Source organism: Xenopus laevis, chromosome 3L (genome assembly GCF_017654675.1).
Source record: "Xenopus laevis strain J_2021 chromosome 3L, Xenopus_laevis_v10.1, whole genome shotgun sequence".
Taxonomy (NCBI): domain Eukaryota; kingdom Metazoa; phylum Chordata; class Amphibia; order Anura; family Pipidae; genus Xenopus; species Xenopus laevis.
The window spans coordinates 124,413,804-124,437,209 of NC_054375.1; the positions used below are offsets into that span (position 1 = coordinate 124,413,804).

At 41.2% G+C, this 23,406-nt stretch overlaps 1 protein-coding gene across 1 annotated transcript in view; it reads right to left on the reverse strand.

The window, feature by feature from the left end:
* Positions 1-14,566, reverse strand: part of itga11.L (integrin subunit alpha 11 L homeolog) — a 57,051-nt gene extending 42,485 nt beyond the window's left edge. The window contains exons 1-2 of the mRNA XM_018253321.2: positions 14,460-14,566; positions 6,551-6,662 (exon numbers count right to left, since the gene is read on the reverse strand). Of these exons, the coding sequence (XP_018108810.2) occupies positions 6,551-6,662; positions 14,460-14,511 (164 nt within the window). The 5' untranslated portion in view covers positions 14,512-14,566. The remainder of the gene's footprint in view (positions 1-6,550; positions 6,663-14,459) is intronic.
* Positions 14,567-23,406: the final 8,840 nt, after the last annotated feature.

Sequence of the window (23,406 nt, forward strand, 5' to 3'; positions counted from 1 at the left end):
CAAACAGGCAATTCTTTTCCTGTGCTGATGCATTTAACCTATGAGATGCTAATGGGCAGCAACAGATCATATTGTACTGTGGCTACATTTGTTTGCTTCAGATGTTGCACTTTGGCCCTGCAATGTATGTCCCTGGTTTGTGTTTGTTCATTAACTTTTAAATATATAACTTCAATATGTTTGTGTAGTTCTTTAAATTGACTGTATTCACCAGTACCTGCCCCAGTTACAAACTAAGGCCATGCTATATTGTAATTAATTCTCTCATTCATTTGCAGTGGAGGCCTAGCTGTTCAAGCCTATTCCTAATAATGATTTTACCATTTGAGGGATTACAAATTTACATGCCAAGAGATACTTGCTATATGATCTGCTCATTACAACCCTGCCAAAAAACCTATATATATATATATATATAGATATATATAAACTGAATTTAATTTTTCTGAAAATTTTACACCATTTAAGGTCTCAAGAACCCAAAGTATGTTCACATCTCCCTCTAATTTACACTGTTTTTTTCTGGACCCTTGTGAATCGTAAAAACTGATCTTTTGTATGTAGTACCTCACTTCCACTTGACCTCTCTAATCCCAGGAAAAGAGGCAATTTCCTCCTAGAGAGGAGCATAACACATGCTTAACATTGTGTTTATTAAAACAATTTCAAATCATAGATGACAAATGATAGAGAGGCACTCAGGACATAAGAAAAGTTAATGTAAATGGAAGAAAAGAATTGTACAGTAAGTATTGTACGGAAAATAATTGACAGAAAAACATTGTCCAGTATATATAGAATGTAGCACTGGCCGGGAAACCCGATTAGAGCTTAGGGCCTGTCCCTATGTCCTGGGCATGGCCCCTTGTGTGCTGGGGTTTATGGACCACAATACAAATACATTTTATTGCAGGATTGAACTCATGCCAATGAGATTCTTATGCTTAAACAATTATTTGCCACCTCTCTGTACCAAAATACCCTATTACTGAATGCTCAATTTGTGACCCTTATCACATGACCATTCCCACCAAGATGTCGAGAGTCCTAAGCCATGCCCTCACTTGAGTTCTTGTTGGGTTAGACCTCAAAATGATGTCCATGGCAGGTCCGGGCCAAGCCGACGAGTGCCCTAGTCAACCTGGCCAGCAACCTCACTCCCCCATGCATGTGCGCACACCCTGACGTCGAGGGGGGGGCATTGATATAGGGGAGCGGATGCGGCAGAGAGGAGGGCTGGAATGGGGAGAGGAAGTGGCAGGGGAAGTGCTGGAGTGGGGAGAGGAAATAGCAGAGGGGAGGGCCGAAGTGCGTAGGGGAAGGAGTGGAGGGGAGGCCAGGAGCGGAGGTGAGGACAGGAGTGGGGAGAGGAAGCAGCAGAGGGGAGGGCTGCAGTGGGGAGAGGAAGCAGCAGACGGGAGGGCTGTAATGGGTAGGAGAAGCAGCAGACGGGAAGGCAGGAGTGGGGAGGGAAAGCAGCAGGCAGGACAGCTGGAATGGGGAGAGGAAGCGGCAGAGGGGAGGGCAGGAGTGGGGAGGGCTGGAGTGGGGAGGGAAAGCAGCAGACGGGAGGGCTGGAATGGGGAGGGGAAGTGGCAAAGGGGAGGGGAGGAGTGGGAAGGGGAAGCAGCAGATGGGAGGGCTGGAATGGGGAGGGGAAGCAGCAGAGGTGAGGGCAGGGGAAGTGGCAGAGGGGAGGGCTGGAGTGGGGAGGGAAAGCAGCAGACAGGAGGGCTGGAATGGGGAGAGTAAGCGGTAGAGGGGAGGGCAGGAATGGGGTGGGGAAGTGGCAGAGGGGAGGGCTGGAGTGGGGAAGGAAAGCAGCAGATGGGAAGGCTGGAATGGGGAGGGGGAAGTGGCAAAGGGGAGGGCAGGAGTGGGAAGGGGAAGCAGCAGACTGGATGGATGGAATGGGGAGGGGAAGTGGCAGAGGGGAGGGCTGGAGTGGGGAGGGAAAGCAGCAGACAGGAGGGCTGGAATGGGGAGGGGGAAGTGGCAAATGGGAGGGCAGGAGTGGCAAGGGGAAGCGGCAGACGGGAGGGCTAGAATAGGAAGGGGAATCGGCAGAGTGGAGGGCTGGAGTGGGGATGGAAAGCAGCAGATCAGCAGACAGCAGATGGAAGAGAGTACAAACTAGGGGTAGGCAGAAAAGATACCAGCACGGCGCCCCCAATTGTTGTAACCGTCACCTAGGCAGCTGCCTCTTCTGCCTACCCCTAGTTCCAGCCCTAGTCCATGGGAGCTTGGGTTGCATCCTTTTGTGGCTCAGGTGGGGGACAGGCGGTGGGTGGCATGGCTGATGTTGTCAGAGGTGGAGCTGGTGCAATTTTGGGGTTGTGGCTTTCATCACAGGGCAGGCTTATGATGTGGTGATCATCAATTGGCTGATTGCTGTGTCATTCACTTAAAACTTCTTGTCCGGATTTCTACATTTGGAATTTGAAAGCTGTCTGGGTGAAAAGAAAACGTGCCAACCAAATGGCCTAATGAAAGGCTGGGGACAGGTAGCCTGGGACAAAGGCTCAGATAAGACTGTAGGGGTCATTTACTGCCTGCAGCAGGGTGCAAGGTGCAAAAAACAAGCACAATGGGCAAAGGCAAGCCCTGACCACAATAGAGCTCTTGAACCTGCCAGCATGAGATGCAAAGCGCAGCTAGACCCCCAACTCAAATGCCTTCTAAATGAGCATTTAGGTTGAAGACACACAGAGCTTTTACTGGTAGCAGATATTTGTCACGGCTACAAAATAGGCAATAGTGATAATTGACTTTGCTGAGACACTTTGGGTATATTTATCAAATAGTGAAGTTAGAGATCACCACAGTCCTTTAGAGTAAAATTCTGCTACTCCATTCATTTCTTTGGGATTTTGAAAGGCGTATTTGTCAAAGGATGAACTTTCACTTTCACCCATTGAAAAATACTCTTAAAAATATAAATGAATGGAGAGTGGCGCAATTTCTCTCTACAGGACTATGTCGACCTCTAACTTAACTCTTTGATGAATATACCCCTAAGTGTGTTTTAGCAAAGGTAATTCTCAGCTTTGTTTATGGCAGGGTATTTTTTTGGCATTTTGTAGCCACAACAAGCAGCTGTTACTAGTAGCTCCAGAGATCTACAAAGGGAAAATTTATGATATTGTAGCCCTCGAATGTGCCATCATACGTCAAAATTGTGTTGATGCCCTCTTTTCCCCTTTATATCAGTTATTTAAAATGCAGACATTACCACATCTAAGGCAGTTTTGAAGATAATAAGAAACAGTGGATTGGTTGTTTGGGAACATATATAGAGTACACATTTTCTCAGGAAAAACATGAGTCATATAGTCAGAAACCTAATGTGATCAAGAAGTTTCTTCTGCCTAAGCATTAGTTCCTGAGTTCTTAATTCCTGAGCTCAGCTCTGATGCTATGCACTTATAATTCCCTCACTAGAGCACTGACCGCAAAGGCTCTGCTGGGATTTTTTTCAGAATATCTGTCATTTTATTACTTTAAATTTGGTGAATCTGGGATCTGAGGGTCATGTCGAGGCTTTGGAGAAACAGCTACATGTTACTTAATCAGGGGCGGATTAACGCATAGGCTAGCCTAAGCTATAGCCTAGGGGCCCATAGTGGTTAGGGGCCCATGGGGGTTTTTTTTGTTGCAAACTTTCATTTTCTTTAAAAAGAAAAAATAACCGTAGCCAGTGGCAGAACCACCGGGGGTGCAGTGAGTGCAACTGCACCAGGGTTCACAACCCCGCCCTCGGGGCCTGCCGGCGGTTCGCGCTATTGCAGATCCTAGTTACTTTACTGAATGTACCAGGAGGGAGTAGTTGGCAAAGTATTTAAAAAACTAATAAACTACAGACAGTGGTTTGCTGTGTAAGAATGTCGATATATGGTGTAATCGGCTGGTGACCCCTAACAGAAAGACCAATCAGTAGGCTCATTGCATCAGCAGGAAGATGTGTCCGCTGCAAGCGTTGGTTGCTATGGTGGCTGTGGGGCATGGCATTGACTGCAACAGTTTGGCTAGTGTGACCAGGGGTTGCAGCGAGGTCGCATTAGGGAGGTAGGTAAGTGCACGCATTGTTCACCAGATTAGCAGCACTTTCCAGCACTGAGGCGGTCAAAAGTGGTAGTTGGTGGGCGCCCTAGTAGAGCTCAAGGGAGCCATGTCCTTGTATGATGTATGATTTCCCTTATATGATTCCTCTTCATCCCCTTATATGGTTCCCCCTTACATTCCCACCTTACATGGCGTAACTACCAGGGGTGGAGGGAGTGCGACTGCATTGCATTAAAAAAAAAACATTATTCCAAAAATTAAAAGGGGCACTAAAAATATTGCCTGATACTTGAAATTGCCATTGCATACATCTTGCTATAAATTCTGGGGGTATTATACATGAGATTGCCACTGTGCCATCCTGCTATGAGTTCTTGAGGTATTAATACAAGGAATTGCTATCCTTTTTAAAAAAAAAAAACATGGCGCAGAAAAAAAAATGGTTCCCTAGAAGGGGGCCCCGTGGAAAGTGTTGCCAAGGGGCCTCACATGTCCTTAATCCTCCACTGTACTTAATTCAAGACATTAAACTACTGGTTGGCAGCTGAGCTGTTTTTATATTCTATCCATGGTGATAATAATTACAGATGAACTATTGTATTGTGCTTATGTTTGTATGCTGCTTGTTTGTTTGTTTTAGCCTTCAGTGTTTATACACAGCACTATTTCTCCCATAGGAACGCTGTTGTGAAAGATTACTCTAAGTATGAACTATATCTCACAACTTCCTGGTTTTATTCTTTTGGTCTCCCAAGTAAACCAGACCAAGAAGTTGTGAGCGCTACGTCATGTATCTGTGGGACTTCAGGAAATATATGGTTGCTAACAAATTCTACAGAGAAATAATGGCTCAGCATGTCATGAAGATCAAGTGGACAATCTAAATAAAGATGAATATAATCAATCAGGAGGTTTAGTAGTCTGTAGTGGTCAGCTGCTTGAAAGCAAATCTCTATGTATGGGACCCATTTTATCAAAATAATCCAATTTTTTAAAAAGTATTTCCTTTTTCTCTGTAGTAATAAATTAGTAACTTGTACTTGATCCCAACTAAGATATAATTAATCATTGTGGGAAGCAAACCCAGGCTATTTGGTTTATTTAATGTTTATTTAATGTTTACATAATTTTCTTGTAGGTTTAAGGTATGGAGATCAAAATTATGGATAGATGCACTATCCAGAAAACCCCAGGTCTCGAGCATTCCGGATCACATACCTGTAATGATTGGTTGCTACAGATTACTGGCAATGTTTCCACTTTTTGTTACATTACCCACAAATTTGTTATAATAGTGTCAGGGGCATGGAACCAGTGCTTGCATTTCCTAAGTGCTACTATTTTACAAGTGTTTGAAAAATGGCAGTTCCATGGATCTAACTCATATCTCTTCTCACTCCTACGGGTAATTATTGAATGTGAGCATTTGAGGAGGTAATGAGAGAAGAGTTGAAGAGCAGGTCAGTAGAGGAGTGGTGTAAGTGGTTGAGTGAGTATCTAGAGATGAGTTCAGAGATGTAGGGTGGGGCAGAGTTATGACCTGCTTTGAATGTCAGGGTCCTTAGTTTGTATTTTATTCTGAAAGGTAGTGGAAGCCAGTGCAGGGATTGGCAGAGTAGCATGGCCAAGGAGGAGCAGTTGCTGAGGTGTATAAGCCTGTTCATTAACAGAGAGTTACAGTAGTCTAGATGTTATATGATGAGAAAGTGAATAAGAATTTTGGTGGCGTCTTGGGTGATAAATGATAGTATTTTGGATATGTTCCTTATGTGAAAGTGACTTGATTTAGTAAGTGACTTGATGTGAAAAGAACAGGGCAGAATCTAGGATTCTCTCTACAAAGGTTGTAGTTGTCTCTCTAGAACTAAAGCCTTTGGGATAAGTCCTTCCAAACTCCCACATCACCGGTGTTCATATACACAGAGGCAGTACCCCGGGTTAAAATAGTGGTTACCAAATGGAAAACTGATAAGCTCGAAGGCCAGAAATTCTAGTTCACTACTTTTGAATAGCCCACTGTGTTCAATTCCCTAAGTGGGAGCTGCAGTTGATACTGTACATGTCTGATAGTGCTTGTCCCAATGAAGGTAAAACTATCGGACACACTATGAAATCTGTACACTGTCGGGGAGTCAGTAGTCTATGATGACTTCCTTGTTGTCTTCCAGTCATTAAATAGGGAGCAGACACAGAGTATGAAGGGAACCTTGCCCTTAAAACCTGGTCAATGGTAGCTGTAAAGTACAGGGTTCCCTTGCACCCATAGTACAATGATCCGTACCTCTTACAGTTAATAGGCACAAAGATATACAGGCACATTACTGTACATGCAGTAACAGATTGTTTGCATTTATGAATTAGTATCTTAAAGCCAATGAATCAATTCACTATACAATAACTTGCTACATGCCTAGTCAGATATATACCAGTCTTATAATGATATGGATATTTTGTTTCTAAAGTTGGCAAGCTGTAAATTCTAACATACCATTTTTTTCCAGCAATTTGATGCTGCTGCACGGTGTACCCAAAGAATGCATCCTTAGAGCCAGAGATAATCCTTGGTCTCTTCGTATCAATATTGAATGTGTCAGTGAGGCCTGGAGAATAAGAAGAAGAGTGATTACACAAACAAAACAGCAGTCCCATAACTGTAAATATATATATACTGTATACACACAATCACCCTAGGCTGTAAAAAGATTACAAATATAGTAGTTGAAGTTGAATCCAACAGAAGATGAAGTTTGATGAGATAATTCCTACCTTACTTTAGCTGATCCACAGAACAACATTATAACAGGCTGCAGTGCGCGATAAAATACACTAAATTCATGAAACCTTACACTCCCTAGGATTAGATTAGACTAAGTCATAATTCAGAAGGATCCGTGAAACAGTAGGCTGTCAGGTCATACAAATAAAGAAGCAGGTAGGTCTTACAAAATAATTGCCCCCTTGTGCAGACTGACTGAGCTGTGCTTATATGAGGATTTCCTGTGCTGCTGAATGGCCTGACAGCTGATTTCGCACATACCGAGAGCATATGGGAGAAATCAACTCTGCTCAGGAAGCGGGTGAACGATTATAACTCATGCCATTAGAATGCTGTCCAATAAAAAAGTGAATTTTTGGATTTGATAAGAATATATTTTATCCCATATTTATATCTGTGAGCAGTTATTGACTCTCCATATTGGACTTAATGTAGTAGCAGAGGATTGTTTTATACTGTAACTTCTCAGTTCCAAACTCAAACAGCTATAATTTATTAATATTTTCTATGGACTAAATGGCTACAGTAAGAAAACTCTCTTCCAAACACCAATTTGAATTTCATTAATAGGGAAATAGAATATTATGGAGTATAGACTAAAGTCGTGCCCTGTATGTCCCTCTAGATCAGTGGTTGTCAAACCTTTTCGGTTGAAGGTCCAGCCTTCAGTCAGGGTCATCCTGAGCTCATACAATAGGTACAAGCATAGGAAAATATTGGTGTAACAGTCATTCAGCCATAGTTGCAATGATATTTATGGGAGCAGGGGCGATCCTTGTCCCTCCGCTGCGGCTGCCGCAGCTGCTTGCTGTTGCTGCCGCCACCCCTTCCCCCATGCGCTCACCTTTTTGCGCCGGAGGGGGTACAGAAGGGTCCACGAGGGCAGTGGCCACAGAGGGAATAATTGCTCTCTCTGCACTAGAAGAGCCAAATTTTTGGTTTGAAAACCGGAAATTGACCTCTTAAAGTACCAGGAGCGGCATTTTTGCCACCCCTGGTACCTAGTGGGCGCTCAACTCGCCTCATTGACGCAGCGCCCCTGTATGGGAGCAAATACATAATCACCCTAATTCTTACCCTTACTGACCTTCATGCTGGGTTTTCAGGTGTATCTAGTATGGAAAATGGCATTTCTATCAAATTTTTACCCCTAATTGGCCTTCAGGTTAAACATTCACAAGGGGCCAGGCAATTGTGATGCTGCCCTAGGCACCATATTTCCACCCTCCCCAGTTGGCACATGCCTAGAACAATGGAAATGTGTTGATCACAGAAGCGAGTGGTATCCCCACTCCTGCTCAGCTGCAAGTGTCTGGGGCAGGTTGGCGAAACATTTTTTTAGGCACCTGCCCTATCTGGTGTAATATTGTAACATATATTATAACTCCCATGCGCAACTCAGTACATTTGTTCAGTACAATTACTCATCAGATACCAGAAGTCGAGGTTTAAAAATGATGAAATTATCAACCTTGATAAAGCTGAGCCACCATTTCAAAATTTGCTTGAAGATTTACAGTTAGTCAAACCATTAGAATCACCTGCTAGTAACTATAATCCTTAATTCTGATTTCCTAATGTTCATGTGTGATGGTTTTCTATTAAGACATCTCCAGTTATTTCATGTTGCTAACTGTATATCTGGTTAATGTACTGTATCTGGGGACCTGGGATACGTTTAAAGGTGTGTTCACCTTTAAGTTAACTTTTAGTATGTTATAGAATGTCCCATTCTAAGAAACTTCTTAAGTGGTCTTCATTTTCTATTGTTTTTTAAAGATTTGCCTTTTTCACTTGACTCTTTCCAGCTTTCAAATGGGAATCACTGACCCTATCTAAAGAACAAATGCTCTGTAAGGCTACAAATGTATTGTTATTGCTACTTTTTATTACTCATCTTTCTATTTAGGCCCTCTCCTATTAATATTGTAGTCTATTATTCAAATAAATGCATGGTTGCTGGGGTATTTGAACCCTGGCTCCCAGATTGCTGAAACTGCAGAGCTGCTGAATGAAAAGCTAACTGCAAATTGTCACTCTCTGCATCATAATAAAAGTTTATTTAAAGGTGAACAACCTAAAAGTGACTGAATCTCTTAAATTTGTTTAATCACTTTCCCTATTGGTACTAACAGGGCTGGATTTACATAGTGGACGCCCCTAGGCCCACTGCCGTTCGTCGCCCCTGTCCCCTCCCCTTTATTCATGCAAATTTTCATCATCAGGACCAGAGCAATGGGCACATGGAACATTGGGCGCATGGAAAATTTAAAAAATGATTATATCTCCAGCGTTTCCCCAGTGTTTTTGAACCAATGTGGGTGTAGTTGGGCAACATGCCGTCCCCTAAGGGCCCGGGCCTTGGTGGCCTTTCCACAAATCCAGGCCTGGGTACTAAGGACACAGCCCAGGAGAACCTGGGCTTACAGTGGCATCAATACCATATGTTTCAGTATTGTTATTTGTGTGTAAATATGTTTGCCAGTTTGTTTTTTTATACATTTAACCCTTTCTGTGCTCACTTCTTTTTGATCTTGCTGCGCTTGCCTTTTATGCCAGTATACACGCAGTGACGCATAGATTCCAGCCTTGTATGCAGCATGTGCTTAACATCTCATCTTATAGAATACTTGTATCTATTTATCTCTAAAAAATGTGTATCAACTTTAGCAATTTAGAGTATAGTCCTTAATACTGTAACAGAAAAAGTTACTACAAAAATGTAGCACATTGACCACAGACGTGCGCCAATGATTTCTCTCTTACTTATGTGGGAAAATGAAGGAGCAGCTGAGCAACCTGACGTCTCCCTTTTACTCGCTGGTAATTAGAGAAGATTCTTTGCCCTGACACATAACTGAGCAGCTCCTTCTAAATACTGTTGAGAAAAATTCCTCTTTTAAGGGCAATTGCGATCACAGACACTGGGGCTATGCTGGAGCATGTTTTGGGGTTTAAGCTCCCTGTTTTGGTTGAACATTATGATGTACCCTTTAAATTACAGGTAAGTGAAAACACCAACGTTTCACTCTTAGGGCTCGTACACACAGGCGTTTTTTCCTGTGATCCCCTGCATTGCCCTTTCTTCCGTTCAGCCGCAGAGGATCGCAGGAGTAGACACACACTTATTGTGAAGGGGGCTGTACTCACACAGACGCATGTGGGACACAGCATGTTGCACTTCACCTGCATTCGGTACATACATGCTTCTGTGTGAGTACATCACCTTCACAATAATTGAGTGCGTCTACTTCTGCGCCCCCCTGCGGTTGAACGGAAGAAAGCACAGTGCAAAAAAAACCAAAAGAAAGCGCAGTGCAGGGGAGCGCAGGAAAAACTGCCCTTGTGTAAAAGCCCTAAAGATTTACCTGAAACAGGTGCCAATTGGGTTAAATAGCTTCCGTATAAATGCTTCACACTGGTTACAGTTTGCCTTCAGTAAGCCTTCATCTACTAAGTGGTTACACATAATACCGGTGGGAGTACATGATAATTTGGGGAGACATAACAATCCAGTGGAGGGCATCATGCAGCCTGTGGCCCACCAGTTGAATAGGCATGGGATTAGCACAAATAATTGATTCCAGTGGATTACCATTTATAATATTAACGTTTTTATTTTTAATGCTATACAGCTTTCTGTTACTTTTATATAACATCATATTTTAAAGGGGATCTTTAGCCACAAACTGCTTTGTGCATAATGAAACAAAATGTATTTCTAAGCAACTTTGTAATGTACATTTGTTAAAGATGGCAATGATTGGAAACGATGTCTGGCTGTATATAATCTCTTCAGTGGTGGTTCTGACTCATGAAACAATGTAGCAAAGGCCAGCTGGTTAATACACCTGGAGGAGAACCAATCTCTGCTACATTGTTTCAGTTGTTTCAGGGGGTATGTACAGATAACAAAGATAAATAAATGCTGTTTGAAATTACAAATATTAACAAATACTTCCACTGAAAATGCACTAAAATGTTGCTTATAATAATATTCACTTTCATTATGCAAAAAAAAATTGTTTGCTCTCCCTAGCTTTGAGTACCCTTTTTAAAAATCTGATTCATTAATGCATCACATGAGGGGTTAAAAGCCTGCAGAGTATAAAGACAGTCACCCAAAAAGTATGACAAGTATGTTGTTTATTTATTTAAAGAAAGACAGTCATTTTAAACAATTGCATGTAAAATGCTTTTTTTTCCCCAGGACTATTCTGCATTTCTAAAGAGTAGATTTTTTCAAGCTTCAAGTCCTGGCTCTTTTTTTGGTTTATAGCATCTCTTTAAAACCCCTGTGTGCAGGAGATGCCAAGACAGTAGCCTGGGATTCTGATATCTGCAGGGGGCACCCGGAATGCAAGGATCATGGTTGCTATGGATCAGACATTATACAACCGCTGAGAGGGATACTTCTTGATGCAGAATTCTGTCCTGAGAAAACCTCTACTGCAGAACCCACAGGAATGTCGTAAAAAGGATCTAAACTGGAGCTGGACTGGAATTAACCCCTGCAGGGAGCTTTACTTTTCTCCTGCTTAAGGAGGAGAAATTGCCGAACAAACACAAACGTGCCACCTTATGAGTGATACCTCAAGTATTAATCAATAGGCTTATCAATATAGAAATATAGATATGTATTCGTATTCTCCCCTGGACTGAAATACTGTTGGAAAAGGGATTATTGCCATCTGTTGATAGAGATGAGTTGCTGGGGTTCAGTTAAAGCCTAACAGGGTGCTTTCCTGCATTAATGTATGGAACAAATAAGGACGCAATGATCCAATTACTTATGAAGAACAAGCTGGACATTCTGCCTTATTCCAGAAGCAGTGAGCGATCGACTTCCATTTGTGTTTGTTGCCAACAAACAGAGGGCCCTAAAGGGGACGTAAACTCCCAAAAATGTTTTACCTTATGATAATGAAATCTTTAAGCAACTTTACAATATCCATTCATTACAAATAACTGACCTGTCTCTTTATGCACTGCTGGTTCTGTCTCTTGAAACTCAATCAATTTTGGCCACTTCTTGATTTTAGAAAAAGCTGCTTTCTGGTTGCTGGGTATCACTGACCCCAGCAACCAAATAGCATTTTGAAAACAAACCAGAAGCATGATAGAAAGGCAATGTAAACAAAAACCCAGAATACGATCTCAGAATATTAATGTCAACATCATACTAAAAGTTAATTCTAGGGTGAACCAGCCGTGCATCTAATCTATCCACATGTGTCAGGCATCACTGTGTTTATTGTGGTTTCCCAGCGCTGAAGTATAGCTGGATAATTACAGAGCTGGGAGTGAGAATGCCTCTAGTGGGGAATTCAAAGCTGTATTCTGACAAGAAACAAGTGTCTCCATCATTCAAAACACAGTGGGACCGACACCTCCTCCCGAAAAAGCTGTATGAATATGACATTTTGTAAGTAAAGTGCAGTTAGTGATCAGGTGCCAGACATCTAAAATCCCTGAGTGCCAAAGCTTACTAATGCACAAAGGGCTGAACAGGGCCAGGATTAAGGTAGGTAAGAGAGAGGATATTCCCTTGAGGAAACAAATAAAAGTAAATACAAGGGATATTACATCACAACTGTGTGATACTTTCACAATATACATAAGGCACATCCAACTTCCAGGAACTCTACACAATCTCTTTATCAACAGACGGCAGTGAGAAACATAAGTGACTGCCACATAATATCTTATATCACTGCCTACATATAATTCATTCTCAATAGAACATTTATTCACTGTTTGTACATAGAGTGCACAGGATATGATAACCCTTACTTTATTAACACTACCCATAATGCAGAGGTTAACATTTCCTAAATCCTCCCTGCATTTTATCCTATTCATTCTATTCCACTCAGCTGGACCTATAACTTACAAAAACCAATATAACATCCTCCTGCTGCTGTGAAATTTCTATAAATGCATTCAAAAATTCCTATCCACTTTTATTCCTATGGCTTTATATAAAAATCTTCATATTATTCCAAGTGCACTTGGAACCATTCCTTATATTCCATCGACAGCTCTATTTAAGTTTCATATAACTCCCAGCACAGTTCTTCCAATCCCTTTAACTAGTTCATGTAACCCCTCCCTATAATTCTTCCTGTTGCCACATCTACCCTTTCCCCATAACATCTCCTGCTGTTCCGCATAACCTCTCCCTAAAACTTCCTTTGGCCTGCCCCTGCCTCTGTCTATGACATCAGTGGATTTAAAGAGATGCACATTCTAGTTAATGCAGGAGGCTCTGCTGCCATTAGACTTTTCCCCCTAATAATTCCTTTTCCTTTCATTCCCTCCTTTTTTCTCCCGGTGCCGCCCCGGTCATCCCTAATGATTTCTTTAACTTTCGCATCTCTCCCTATATCCTCTTTCAGAAACCTCTCCCCTCGGCTTAAACCACATCTCTCCTGAAATATTTGTGGCTCCTGGAGTCCCTGAAGAGCTTTCAGACCTGTCCTCCTCTGCTTCCTTTTGGTCCTGAGCTCCCCAAATTCTGCTACACAATCTCCAGAAGATGCCAAGCTCAGCACCCCTACCCCCCTGTGCAAATCTGTCCCCCGCTCCTGCCTTTCATCTCTCCAGCCCCTCGCTCCTCACATTTCTGCTTTGCTTTGGGATTTTTGGCTGACAGAGATTTTCTTTCCAGTTGCTGCCAGATGTTGAGGTCTCGAGGAGAGTCCGGCTTCAGAGAGAAAGGGAGGAATCCTCCTCATTAAAGGGACAATGAGGTTTACAGACTGTCTGTGACTTGTAATAACCTGAGCAGCCTGCTAAAAACCCGGTCAGGCAAAGTGAAGAGCACAGGGCAACTTGGCACGTTTGTGAAATTCAATTTTCCTTGGAAAGTGCTTGGCACTGACAGACGTTTGCTCAAGTAATATGCAGATCTCACACACAGCTACTTCTTTTGTCTTTCATAGCACTTGCTCCAATAAAATATATCAGTAGCATGCACATGCAGCTAGCTCTTTTCCATTTGCCTCAATTACATTCTTCCCCAAATCCACATCTCCCCAAGGTGAATACAATCCAACCATATAAATCCATTAACCCGTTACAAGCCCAAAAAACATAATACTCAAACAATAGCCCAGATTACTCCAGGCATTTCTCAAAAGATTAATCAATCCCACAGCTGCCATAAAAAAAAAGTTGGAAACATACAAAAATTCTTTCCATCCCCCAAAGAATTTAAACATTTAACTCACAGATCTACAAACTTAGGCACATTATCCGCTGGTGTATTTTCGTACTAAACAGTGAGTGGCATTAATACTTTGTGGAGTTTGCAGTTTAACAATACCTCCAAAGCCACAAGGTTGCTGATTCCTGATCGAGATTGTGTAATGTGTAATGTGATAGTGTTAAGGGCAGTACTGGATGGAAATTTCATGGACTCCGAAAGAATTGTATAGGTCAGAAAATATTTATGGTTCAATGGTATTTTGAGCACAATTGCAATGGCATTATCCCAGTATCTTTGTGCAGACACACTGTGAAATTAATTGTACATCCATATGCCCATAGTGGGTTAAGGAGAGAATGAAGTATATGTCACTGTGTGTATGAAAGGGAAGTGTGTATGTGTCCCACTCACCTGGAAGCAGGCACAGAGCCCAGGCAGCCACGAGTCTTCTGCACAGGTCCATGCCCTCAACACCACTCACTCTGCCAGACTGGTAGCCAGTGATGCTGCAACTTTCCTATTTCAGTCCCAGTTATTCCCTGGCTCCAAGGCTGGAGAGTTTCATAGCAGACTGAGGAAGTGGGAGGACCAGACTTTGGTAGGAGGCGTAAGTGGTACCACAGGGAAAGGAGACGAGCAGGAGGAGAGTGGATGGAGTAAACAGTCAGATGGGGGCAAAACTTTAATCTAAGGGCAATTGAAAGAACCTACCTATATATTTATACTGTATCTATGCATGAAGAAGATTTTCATATTATTGAGATGGGAGAAGCAATGGAAATAATTTTGCAACTGGTATTAATAAAGTCTGTTGAATCAGGAACCAATTTACTTGCCTGTAGGATTTTGGAGTGTTGGAGGAAACTGGAGTCAGGATTTAAGGTACTTGAATGAATATTCAGCGTCACATCTCTTACTGACTTCTGATCTTGCCCAGCCCTGCATCTTAGGCATCATTGCAACTTGCAAAACTGAAGACATTGAAGCTTACTCAGAAGCAGGGATGTAACAAGAGCGCGCTGGGTTCCCCCGCCAGAAAATGCTCGCTCAGTCGCGAACAAGTCAATTTAAAGAAGAAAGCAGAGGGGAGGAGAATTTGAATACTACAGAGGAATCAGTGCTCAGAAGTCACTTGCATCGAGGGCATACTTGTGCACTGCGTTAGGAACCTGCCGCCAAGTACAGAGTTGGCACTCCCCAGCTTGTCTGACTGATGTGCAAGTTAGGGGGTGTCAAGGGGGCCAGATGTGTCAAAAAGTTTGTCTTTCCATCCCCTTTAAATGTTTAAAGGGATCTTTCACTTGTAATGTAGAAAAGAGATCTAGAACAGATTGGGGTTGTTACTATTTTGTTTCTTTTTTAAGCTTTGGCTCAGCAAAATATTTTACGCATTGATCCTAAAAAGACAACCTCCCCAATAATATCTTGAAATCTCTAATAAAAGGCATCTTCTTTTAGGGGTACTTCACCTTTAAGTTAACTTTTAGTATGTTTTCGAATGTCCTATCTGTTATGTTTTGGGTAGCCAGGTATGAGTAGAGTATAACATTGCTTTATTAGCAGAGCCATGCAGGCATTACACAACAGTAACTTTCACTTTCACTTTTAAGCTGTATGAAGTATGCACAGTATAAGTCTGGGCACAGTGACATTTACAGGCCATTTGTATAAACACCACATATCCCCCCAATAGTAGGAAAGCATTTGGGCAAATGTAATAAACAACAACAATGCATCTTAAAGCAATAATATACATTATTCACATCACATAGTCCTGGGTCCAGACTCTGTTCAAAGTTCTTTGCACAGCCCAGTGAAGTGTTGCTTTGTGGTGAAATTTTAGACACTGGCTGTATGGCAGGCACTGGTGCGGTAGTTATGAGACCATCAACTAATTGTAAATTTAATGCACTTCCAAGTATAGCAGTACCCTTATTCACAATGTAAAAGTCACATATTGCAGTATTTGATTCAAATTGTACAGTCACTGGCAAGCAACCAAGCACAGGGATTGGATCCTTTAAGTAACTGACCAGTTTCAGGGCAGGTGCAACAAGCGGATCTTTTGCAAAGTATTTCAAGAAAACATCATTTGGTAGTATAGAAACAGCTGAACCTGTGTCAAGCATCAGGTTAATGGAGTGTCCCTTGTCAGCAGAAGCAGTACTGACACTGACAGTGCATATAAACTTGTCTGGAATAAATGTACCAGCTTTATCCACACTTAATACTGTAACATTTGTAGTAGTGACTTCATGAACATCTCTAGCAGAACTACGGCAGATCTTAGCAAAATGTCCTACCTTTGTGCATTTGTGGCACCGTTTAGCTTTTGCAGGCATGTAACATGATTTGCAGTGTGTTGTGTTGAACCACAGCGAAAGCAGTATTTTCTATTTGTATTTGCTGCACGGTTTTGCAGGGTAGGTGAATCCCTTTCCTTAGCACTGTATTTTGCCTATGACTGTGCATTATTAGGCCACAGTGCTGAATTCACAGTCTGTACATTCCCAGCAGTTCCCTGACTAAGAGTTTTAGCCTCTGCCACTGCTGTTTCGATTTGGCTAGCAACTGTAATAGCCTTTGCAAGGGTTAAATCCTGCTCTAGGAGCAGTCTCTCTCTAATGCGAGGTGAGTTTGTTTTAGCATTTCATCTGTTAGATTCCCAAAGTCACAGGTAACAACCAGCTCTCTCAAAGATGCTACAAATTGTTCTGTGGATTCAACATTACGTTGTCCATGTTGGCGGAATTTATATCTTTCAGCAACTACATTTACTCTTGGCCCAAAAAAGTTATTTATAGCAGTAAGAGCAGTTTCATAAGTATCATCAGGTAATGGTAATGTATAGAATATATGCTGTCCCTCTGCTCCCAGGCAGTGAATAAGTAAAGCACGTTTTCTAGCAGCAGAAATCTCCCCTTGGTCAGCAGCAATAATGTAATTTTCAAACATACGGATCCAAGCAGTAAAAGGTATGGTAGGCTCACCAGGGATTGGAAGAAAAGCTGCAGGCTGCTGCAGAGGTAGAAGAGACATCCTTGTCTCTATTTGTTATGTTTTGGGTAGCCGAGGATGAGTAGAGTATAACAGTGCTTTATTAGCAGAGTCATGCAGGCATTACACAACAGTAACTTTAACTAGCTGTATGAAGTATGCACAGTATAAGTCTGGGCACAGTGACATCTACAGGCCATTTGTATAAACACCACACTATCTTTAGCAACATTTTCAATTGGCCTTTGTTTTTAATAGTTTCTAATTATATGCCACGGTATAGCTTTCAAATGGGTTCACACTATTGTTTTTTTGTTACTATTACCTTTCTATTCAGACCCTATTCATCTTCCAGTCTCTCATTCAAACCACTGCCTGGTTGCTCGAGTAAATTGGATCCTAGAACCAGATAGCTGCTAAAACTACAAATCTTTATAAAAGTCTACACCACACTAAAAAGTTAACTATGCATTTAAACGATTATGATTTTAAATATATATCTTTTAAAGCCTCTGAAGAATTTGTGTTTTTAGGAGTGGATTTGACAGCTCCGCACCATGTTGGTGTGAGTGAAATAAACGATGCATGTAGCCTGTTTACCTTAATACGGAAGGCATGTGAATTGCTTGCCTGTTTCATACCACAAACCAACACGTTATTTTTAGAACTGTTTATAGGTATGTATGCTGTGACTCAAAAAATCAGTGCAAATACCAGCCTTCAAAAAAGAACAGCTGTGTGTACATATACGCAGTCGACGAGCAGACACGTCCTATGAGCAAAGCAAATATGAAGAAATCAGCGCACAGCTGCACAGAGAAAAAATGATAAATATTCAGATCTCTCACATTACACTGTATGTAATGTAACCAGTAACTCAGCCCTACAAATGGGTCTGTTACTATGTCCTTATATGGGTAATATTATATATGTAATTATGGCTACTACATGCATTACACTGACAGAAGTGATATATATAAAAGTGACAGGAGTTGAATTCTCAAATGCCACCTGTGAGCAGCACGGCTATTCGTCCAGGAGAATAAAAGATGATTATCTGCCAGAGCCAACCTCCTACATAAGGGAAAGCTCTGCCATAAAAAAGGGTATGAAAAAGTAATATTAAACAATGAGTCAAAGTTAAATTCTGGAAGCTTTTTATTTGGCATAGTAATGCAGGTGTCTCAGTGAATAAGATCTCCAGCTGACTTGACTGACTGTCAGCTCAGGGGAAAGAAAAAAAAATAGGATAAAAAAAATTAAGGGACATCAGTGGTGTGAACAATCACTTCAATGAACATTAGAATTGCTTCCTACCAAGAGGTATAGTCATGGTTAAAGGGGTTGTTCACCTTTAAATTAACATTTACAATGATTTAAATAGTGACACTCTGAGACAATTTGCAATTGGTTTTCAGTTTTTTATTATTTGTGTTTTGTTTTAGTTATTTAGCTTTTTATTCAGCAGCTTTCTAGTTTCCCATTTGGTTGCTAGGGTCCAAATTACCTTAGCAACCATGCATTGATTTGAATAAGAAACTCGAATATGAATAGGAGAGGGACTGAATAGAAAGATGAGTAATAAAAAGTAGCAATTTGTTATTTTTAGATGAGGTCTGTGACCACCATCTGAAAGCTGGAAAGAGTCAGAAGAAGAAGGCAAATAGTTCAATACTATAGATAATAAAAAATAAAGTCCAATTGAAAAGTTGCTTAGAATTAGCCAATCTATAACATACTAAAAGGTTATGTAAAGGTGAATGGGATATCCCGTTAAGGATATCCGATTATATAAATCTAGTGATAGATGGGTACATATAAATGTTTATAGCTGGTCAAGCTGTAACAATATAACTTCAATCACTACCTATGGAGTAATACAGGAGAGCATGTGGGCTAGTCCAATGTAAGTGAATCTCTATTCTAAAAGATCCCGTATGAATCAATGCCAATGTTTTATTACCCTTAAACAGTTGGTTTAAAAAAATATTTAAAACAAAACTGAACCTTCAGGTTGATCAGGATCAGTGGCCCCAACAACCTTATACAGTATTCTTTTTGGGTGCAGTCTAGAAAAAGACAGAATAGCAATGCTGGTCATAAAATAAATAGTGAAGAACATTTGAAAAATAGCTTAGAATCCGCCCATCAATAACATACTAAAAAGTAATATAAAGGTGAATCACCAAGAGAGGTTCATCTAGAAAAAGAACCAAAAATATTAACGTTATACTTTTATTTATAACTTTTACTAAATGGGCAATACTATATAAATGGGCAATAACTTGGGGTAATGGTTCAGGACCTTTTAGCCCATCATAGGTTACTCACATCACATAATAGGCAGGATTCAATTCAGTAAGAAAAAGGTTTTTTTATCCATGAAAAGTCATGGATGAGATTCAATATGAGATGCAATTCAATTCAGAAAAAACGTATCATGACTGTTTATCACGAGAAAACTCTATTGAAGGTTATGGGAACTGAATTTGGAGAAATGGTTTTCTCCTCAAATTGAATGGCGTTCATGAGTTTTCATGTGATAAACCATGAGAATTGAATTGAATGGGGAAGGTGAAGAAGCACAAGCTGGGGGTTACTCTACAGGCCCTTAACATTATTGGGAAGATTGAGTTTGTGAAGTGTGAACCCACAATGCTGCTGACTACTTTGGGCTAAAAATGAATAATATCTTTAAAAATGGCCCCTTCATTGGAACTCCCTATACAGAGCTGCTACAGTTGCTTTCCATGTTTCAAATGAGGGATGGGCATATTCTACCAGAAGCAAAGTAGGTTGGGAATAGCCAATAACAGCCCTGCAGTAACACAAGCAAAGACAGGTTTAAGTTCCCTATCAGGTCAACCTAGCTGTTGATTGGTTCCTATCATACAGTGCAGTGTGCTGAGTGCCACCAGCTCCCCTGCGCAGCCTGGTGAAGGAGGCAACAGGAAGAGAAACAGATGGGCGGGACTAGACAGGTCAACCCCAAAAACTAATTTGTTAAAAACATTCCTTCTATTTTAAAGACTATAAAGCACTGGCACATTCTTGTTTTTCACACACTGGGGGTCATTTATAAACTTCGCGCAGGGCAGTTTGGTTCGAAAAGTGAATATATTTGCATGGTTATATTTATAAAGCTGAATAAGAGGGTGCAAACAGAATTGTGAATTTTTTTTCACAATGCGAATGTCTATAGCAGCTTTTTAAATATGTCACGATTTGCAAATTGCGAATATTTATGCGCACACTCTGTGTCTCAATTACGCCACAACTTTGGTGGTGGATAAAATATTCGCAAAACTGTTTCGCAAACTGCAAATTTAAGTTACTGTCAATGCTATTTTCGTGCACAACAACTTCGCACATTGGGTGCGCTCGCGCAAACTCCTGTCTCATCTGTGCGCCATTTGCGAAAATGTATTCACACTGCGAATTCGCAAAAAACAGAAAGACAGGCAGAGCAGTGCAATATATTAGCGTTCAGGAAAAAACATGCGCAATACAACCATTTGCGGAAAATATGCGCTGTGCGAACTTTATAAATGACCCCCACTGTGTCTCTTTTAAAAAAAGATACTTATTACAATACAGTTGTAATCATTTGTCAGTTGGTATTCAGTCCTGTGGACAAATATTCACAGTGCTCTGCAAAAGAAATACTTTCAGAACCAAAGACGATGCCCTAGAGCCCGATTCCTTAACGTTTGCAGATATTTGAGTAAGTGGCAGTGCCTGTGGTTGTCTCAGGGTAATAGGGAACCAGAAGATTCACAGAATTGCTTATGGGGTACTCACAATGCAGTAGGTGGCAGTTGCAGGACTGGGTATCAAGCTGCTTGGGAACAGAGGAGTTGTGAGAAGCCAGGGGTAAATGGCTGTGGTAAAGAGCACATGTCAGTGATGATCTTAGGTGTCCAGAGGGTGCAGGTACAACTGGTAATGGTCAAGAGATTAATTGGAATTTAGAGTGCATGAAATGTCAGAATTATGAACCTAATTGTTCATGCTCTAGTCTAGACCTTTCCTTACCCCATTTTGACATATCTACCAGATGTGGAAAATGCAATAGCTGATCTAACCTGCACCCTCTGGACACCTAAGATCCCCCAACGTTACTTGTGAGCATAATAAAATTTCCTGTGGTTGCCAAATATGACTATTGGTAGCCCCTATAAAGACTGGCAGCCTACAGGATACTCTGTTTAGCAGTACATTTGGCTTTTATGTAACGAAACATGCCTCCAAGCCAGGAATTCAAAACTAAGCACCTGCTTTGAGGCCACCGGGAGCAAAAACCAAGGGGTTGGTGAGCAATATGTCGCTTGCGAGCCACTGATTGGGGATCACTGGTCTAGAGTCAATAATATATAGTTATATATTTTAAATAGGAATTACAGCTATCTGTGTAAATGTTGTACTTGGTGGATATGTGCCTGTTTTTTCAAACCAACTACTTTGGTTACTTATGTGCAAATGCACCTATTGCAGTTATTTAGATTAACAAATTAAGAAAATAGGGCATACATAGCAAGGCTAGCAGCGGACATTGTGTTTAAATTAGCTGTTCCTTTATAGGCCTTCAAGAACATTCTTGAAAAATGTTTGATGTGGTAATAGCTATAATATGGACATTTTGGCAGAATCAAAATGTTTTAAAGTTTGATTGCATTGCAAAAATCTTACTAATATAATCCCTGCAACTTTTGTCTATATCCTATAAAAAATAAATTGTCTTGCTCGAGCAAATTCTAGTGATATGAGCTACATAATGTATTCTAGACATGGCTGCATAATGTATCTCTTCTATGCTCCACAGCAGTGTAGGAGAGGTGGCTGGAGGTCATGAGGGAATGGGGGGATCCAATGGAGCAGAAAATAACATTAAAGTTCAAGTATGTCTGTATAGAACGCAATGCAGGTGCAAAGTAAACAACTGATGCTCCCCCCCCCTTTTCCTCCCCTCCACTTGACTTGTGAATGAAAATCAATAAAAATTTATGGTTTAAAAAAAACAAAACAACTGATGCTTTAGGGCCCTTACTCACTGGTGTTTGAAGCTGAAGTAGGAGTAGACATGCTGAATTCTTTTCAATGCGGCTGTGCTCACACAGACGAATGTAAGCGCCAAATGCAGGTTGGGACGCAGCATGTTGCATTTTACCTGCGTTCGGCGCTTATATACGTCTGTGTGAGTACAGTTGCATGGAAAAGAATTCAGAGTGTCTACTCCTGCGCTCCGCTGTGGCTGAATGCATAAAACGCAGGGGGGCGCAGCTTCAAACGCCCATGAGTAAGGGCCCTTCATTCTAAAAGCTAGCTACCATCCAAGTATCATTTATACAATCAGTACAAGATTAACCCCTTTGAAGCTACAGAGCTAACCCAACTCTACTAAATGTAGTTAAACTGCTCATTACAATAAATCAGCAATTAGTTTTCATCTGTCTACTATCAGTTCTGATTGGCTGCCATGGGCAATTTAACACCGATCTACATCACCCCTCTGGACCACCACATGGTAGTCCTGATTTGGTGTCCACCAAGTGAACTACAAAAAAACTGTAAAAAAGTGACAGCCTAGCACTAGTTATGCAAGTTATAATACACTCTAGGTGTGTAAGCTAGAAATTATTAACTATAAATAACAGCACTAAGCTCCAACATAGGATTGATAGAGTAGAGGTAGCTCATCAACTCCGTACCCACAGTGGTGCCAGTGTACATATCTGCTTTGTTATTATTGGACACTCTCTCAGACACTAAGTCAAATAGCTCTCACTCATGTGATAAACTGAACTACATGCGTACTATTTCTTGTGCATTCAATAAACCATGCAGTGGTGTAACTAGATGTTATTGGGCCCCACAACAATTTGATTTTAGGGCCCCAACATATCTGGAGGTTGTCCTGTTTTACCAATATATGATTAAATTGTTCTTTATTTGGGCTTCATGGTGCCCCTTATACCTCCTGAACCCCCTGCAGATGAAGGGTCGGCTTCCTCTATTGATTGAAGCATGAGAGGTGTAGTTCTGTACCACTTCCTTCACCCAAACAACATCACCAGGGACGAACTGAGAGAGAGAGAGTGATAGTGTAACTCTGTTCTACTTTAAAAGTAGCCAAATCATTGGTTAAGGCCAAGATAGGGTTACACTAATGTCTTTAACTTGCACCCTAAATGGAAAATTAGAAGAGGGAGCGCATTACAGGAGCCACAGAAATGTCTCACAGCTCTTACATTTAAAAAAGCAAAGGGCAGCTTCAGGCTTCAATCCAAAATAAATAGACTATGTAAGCTCTGAAGCTATGCAACAGGTAGAAGAAATATGGCAAACCAAGCAAGTAGCAATT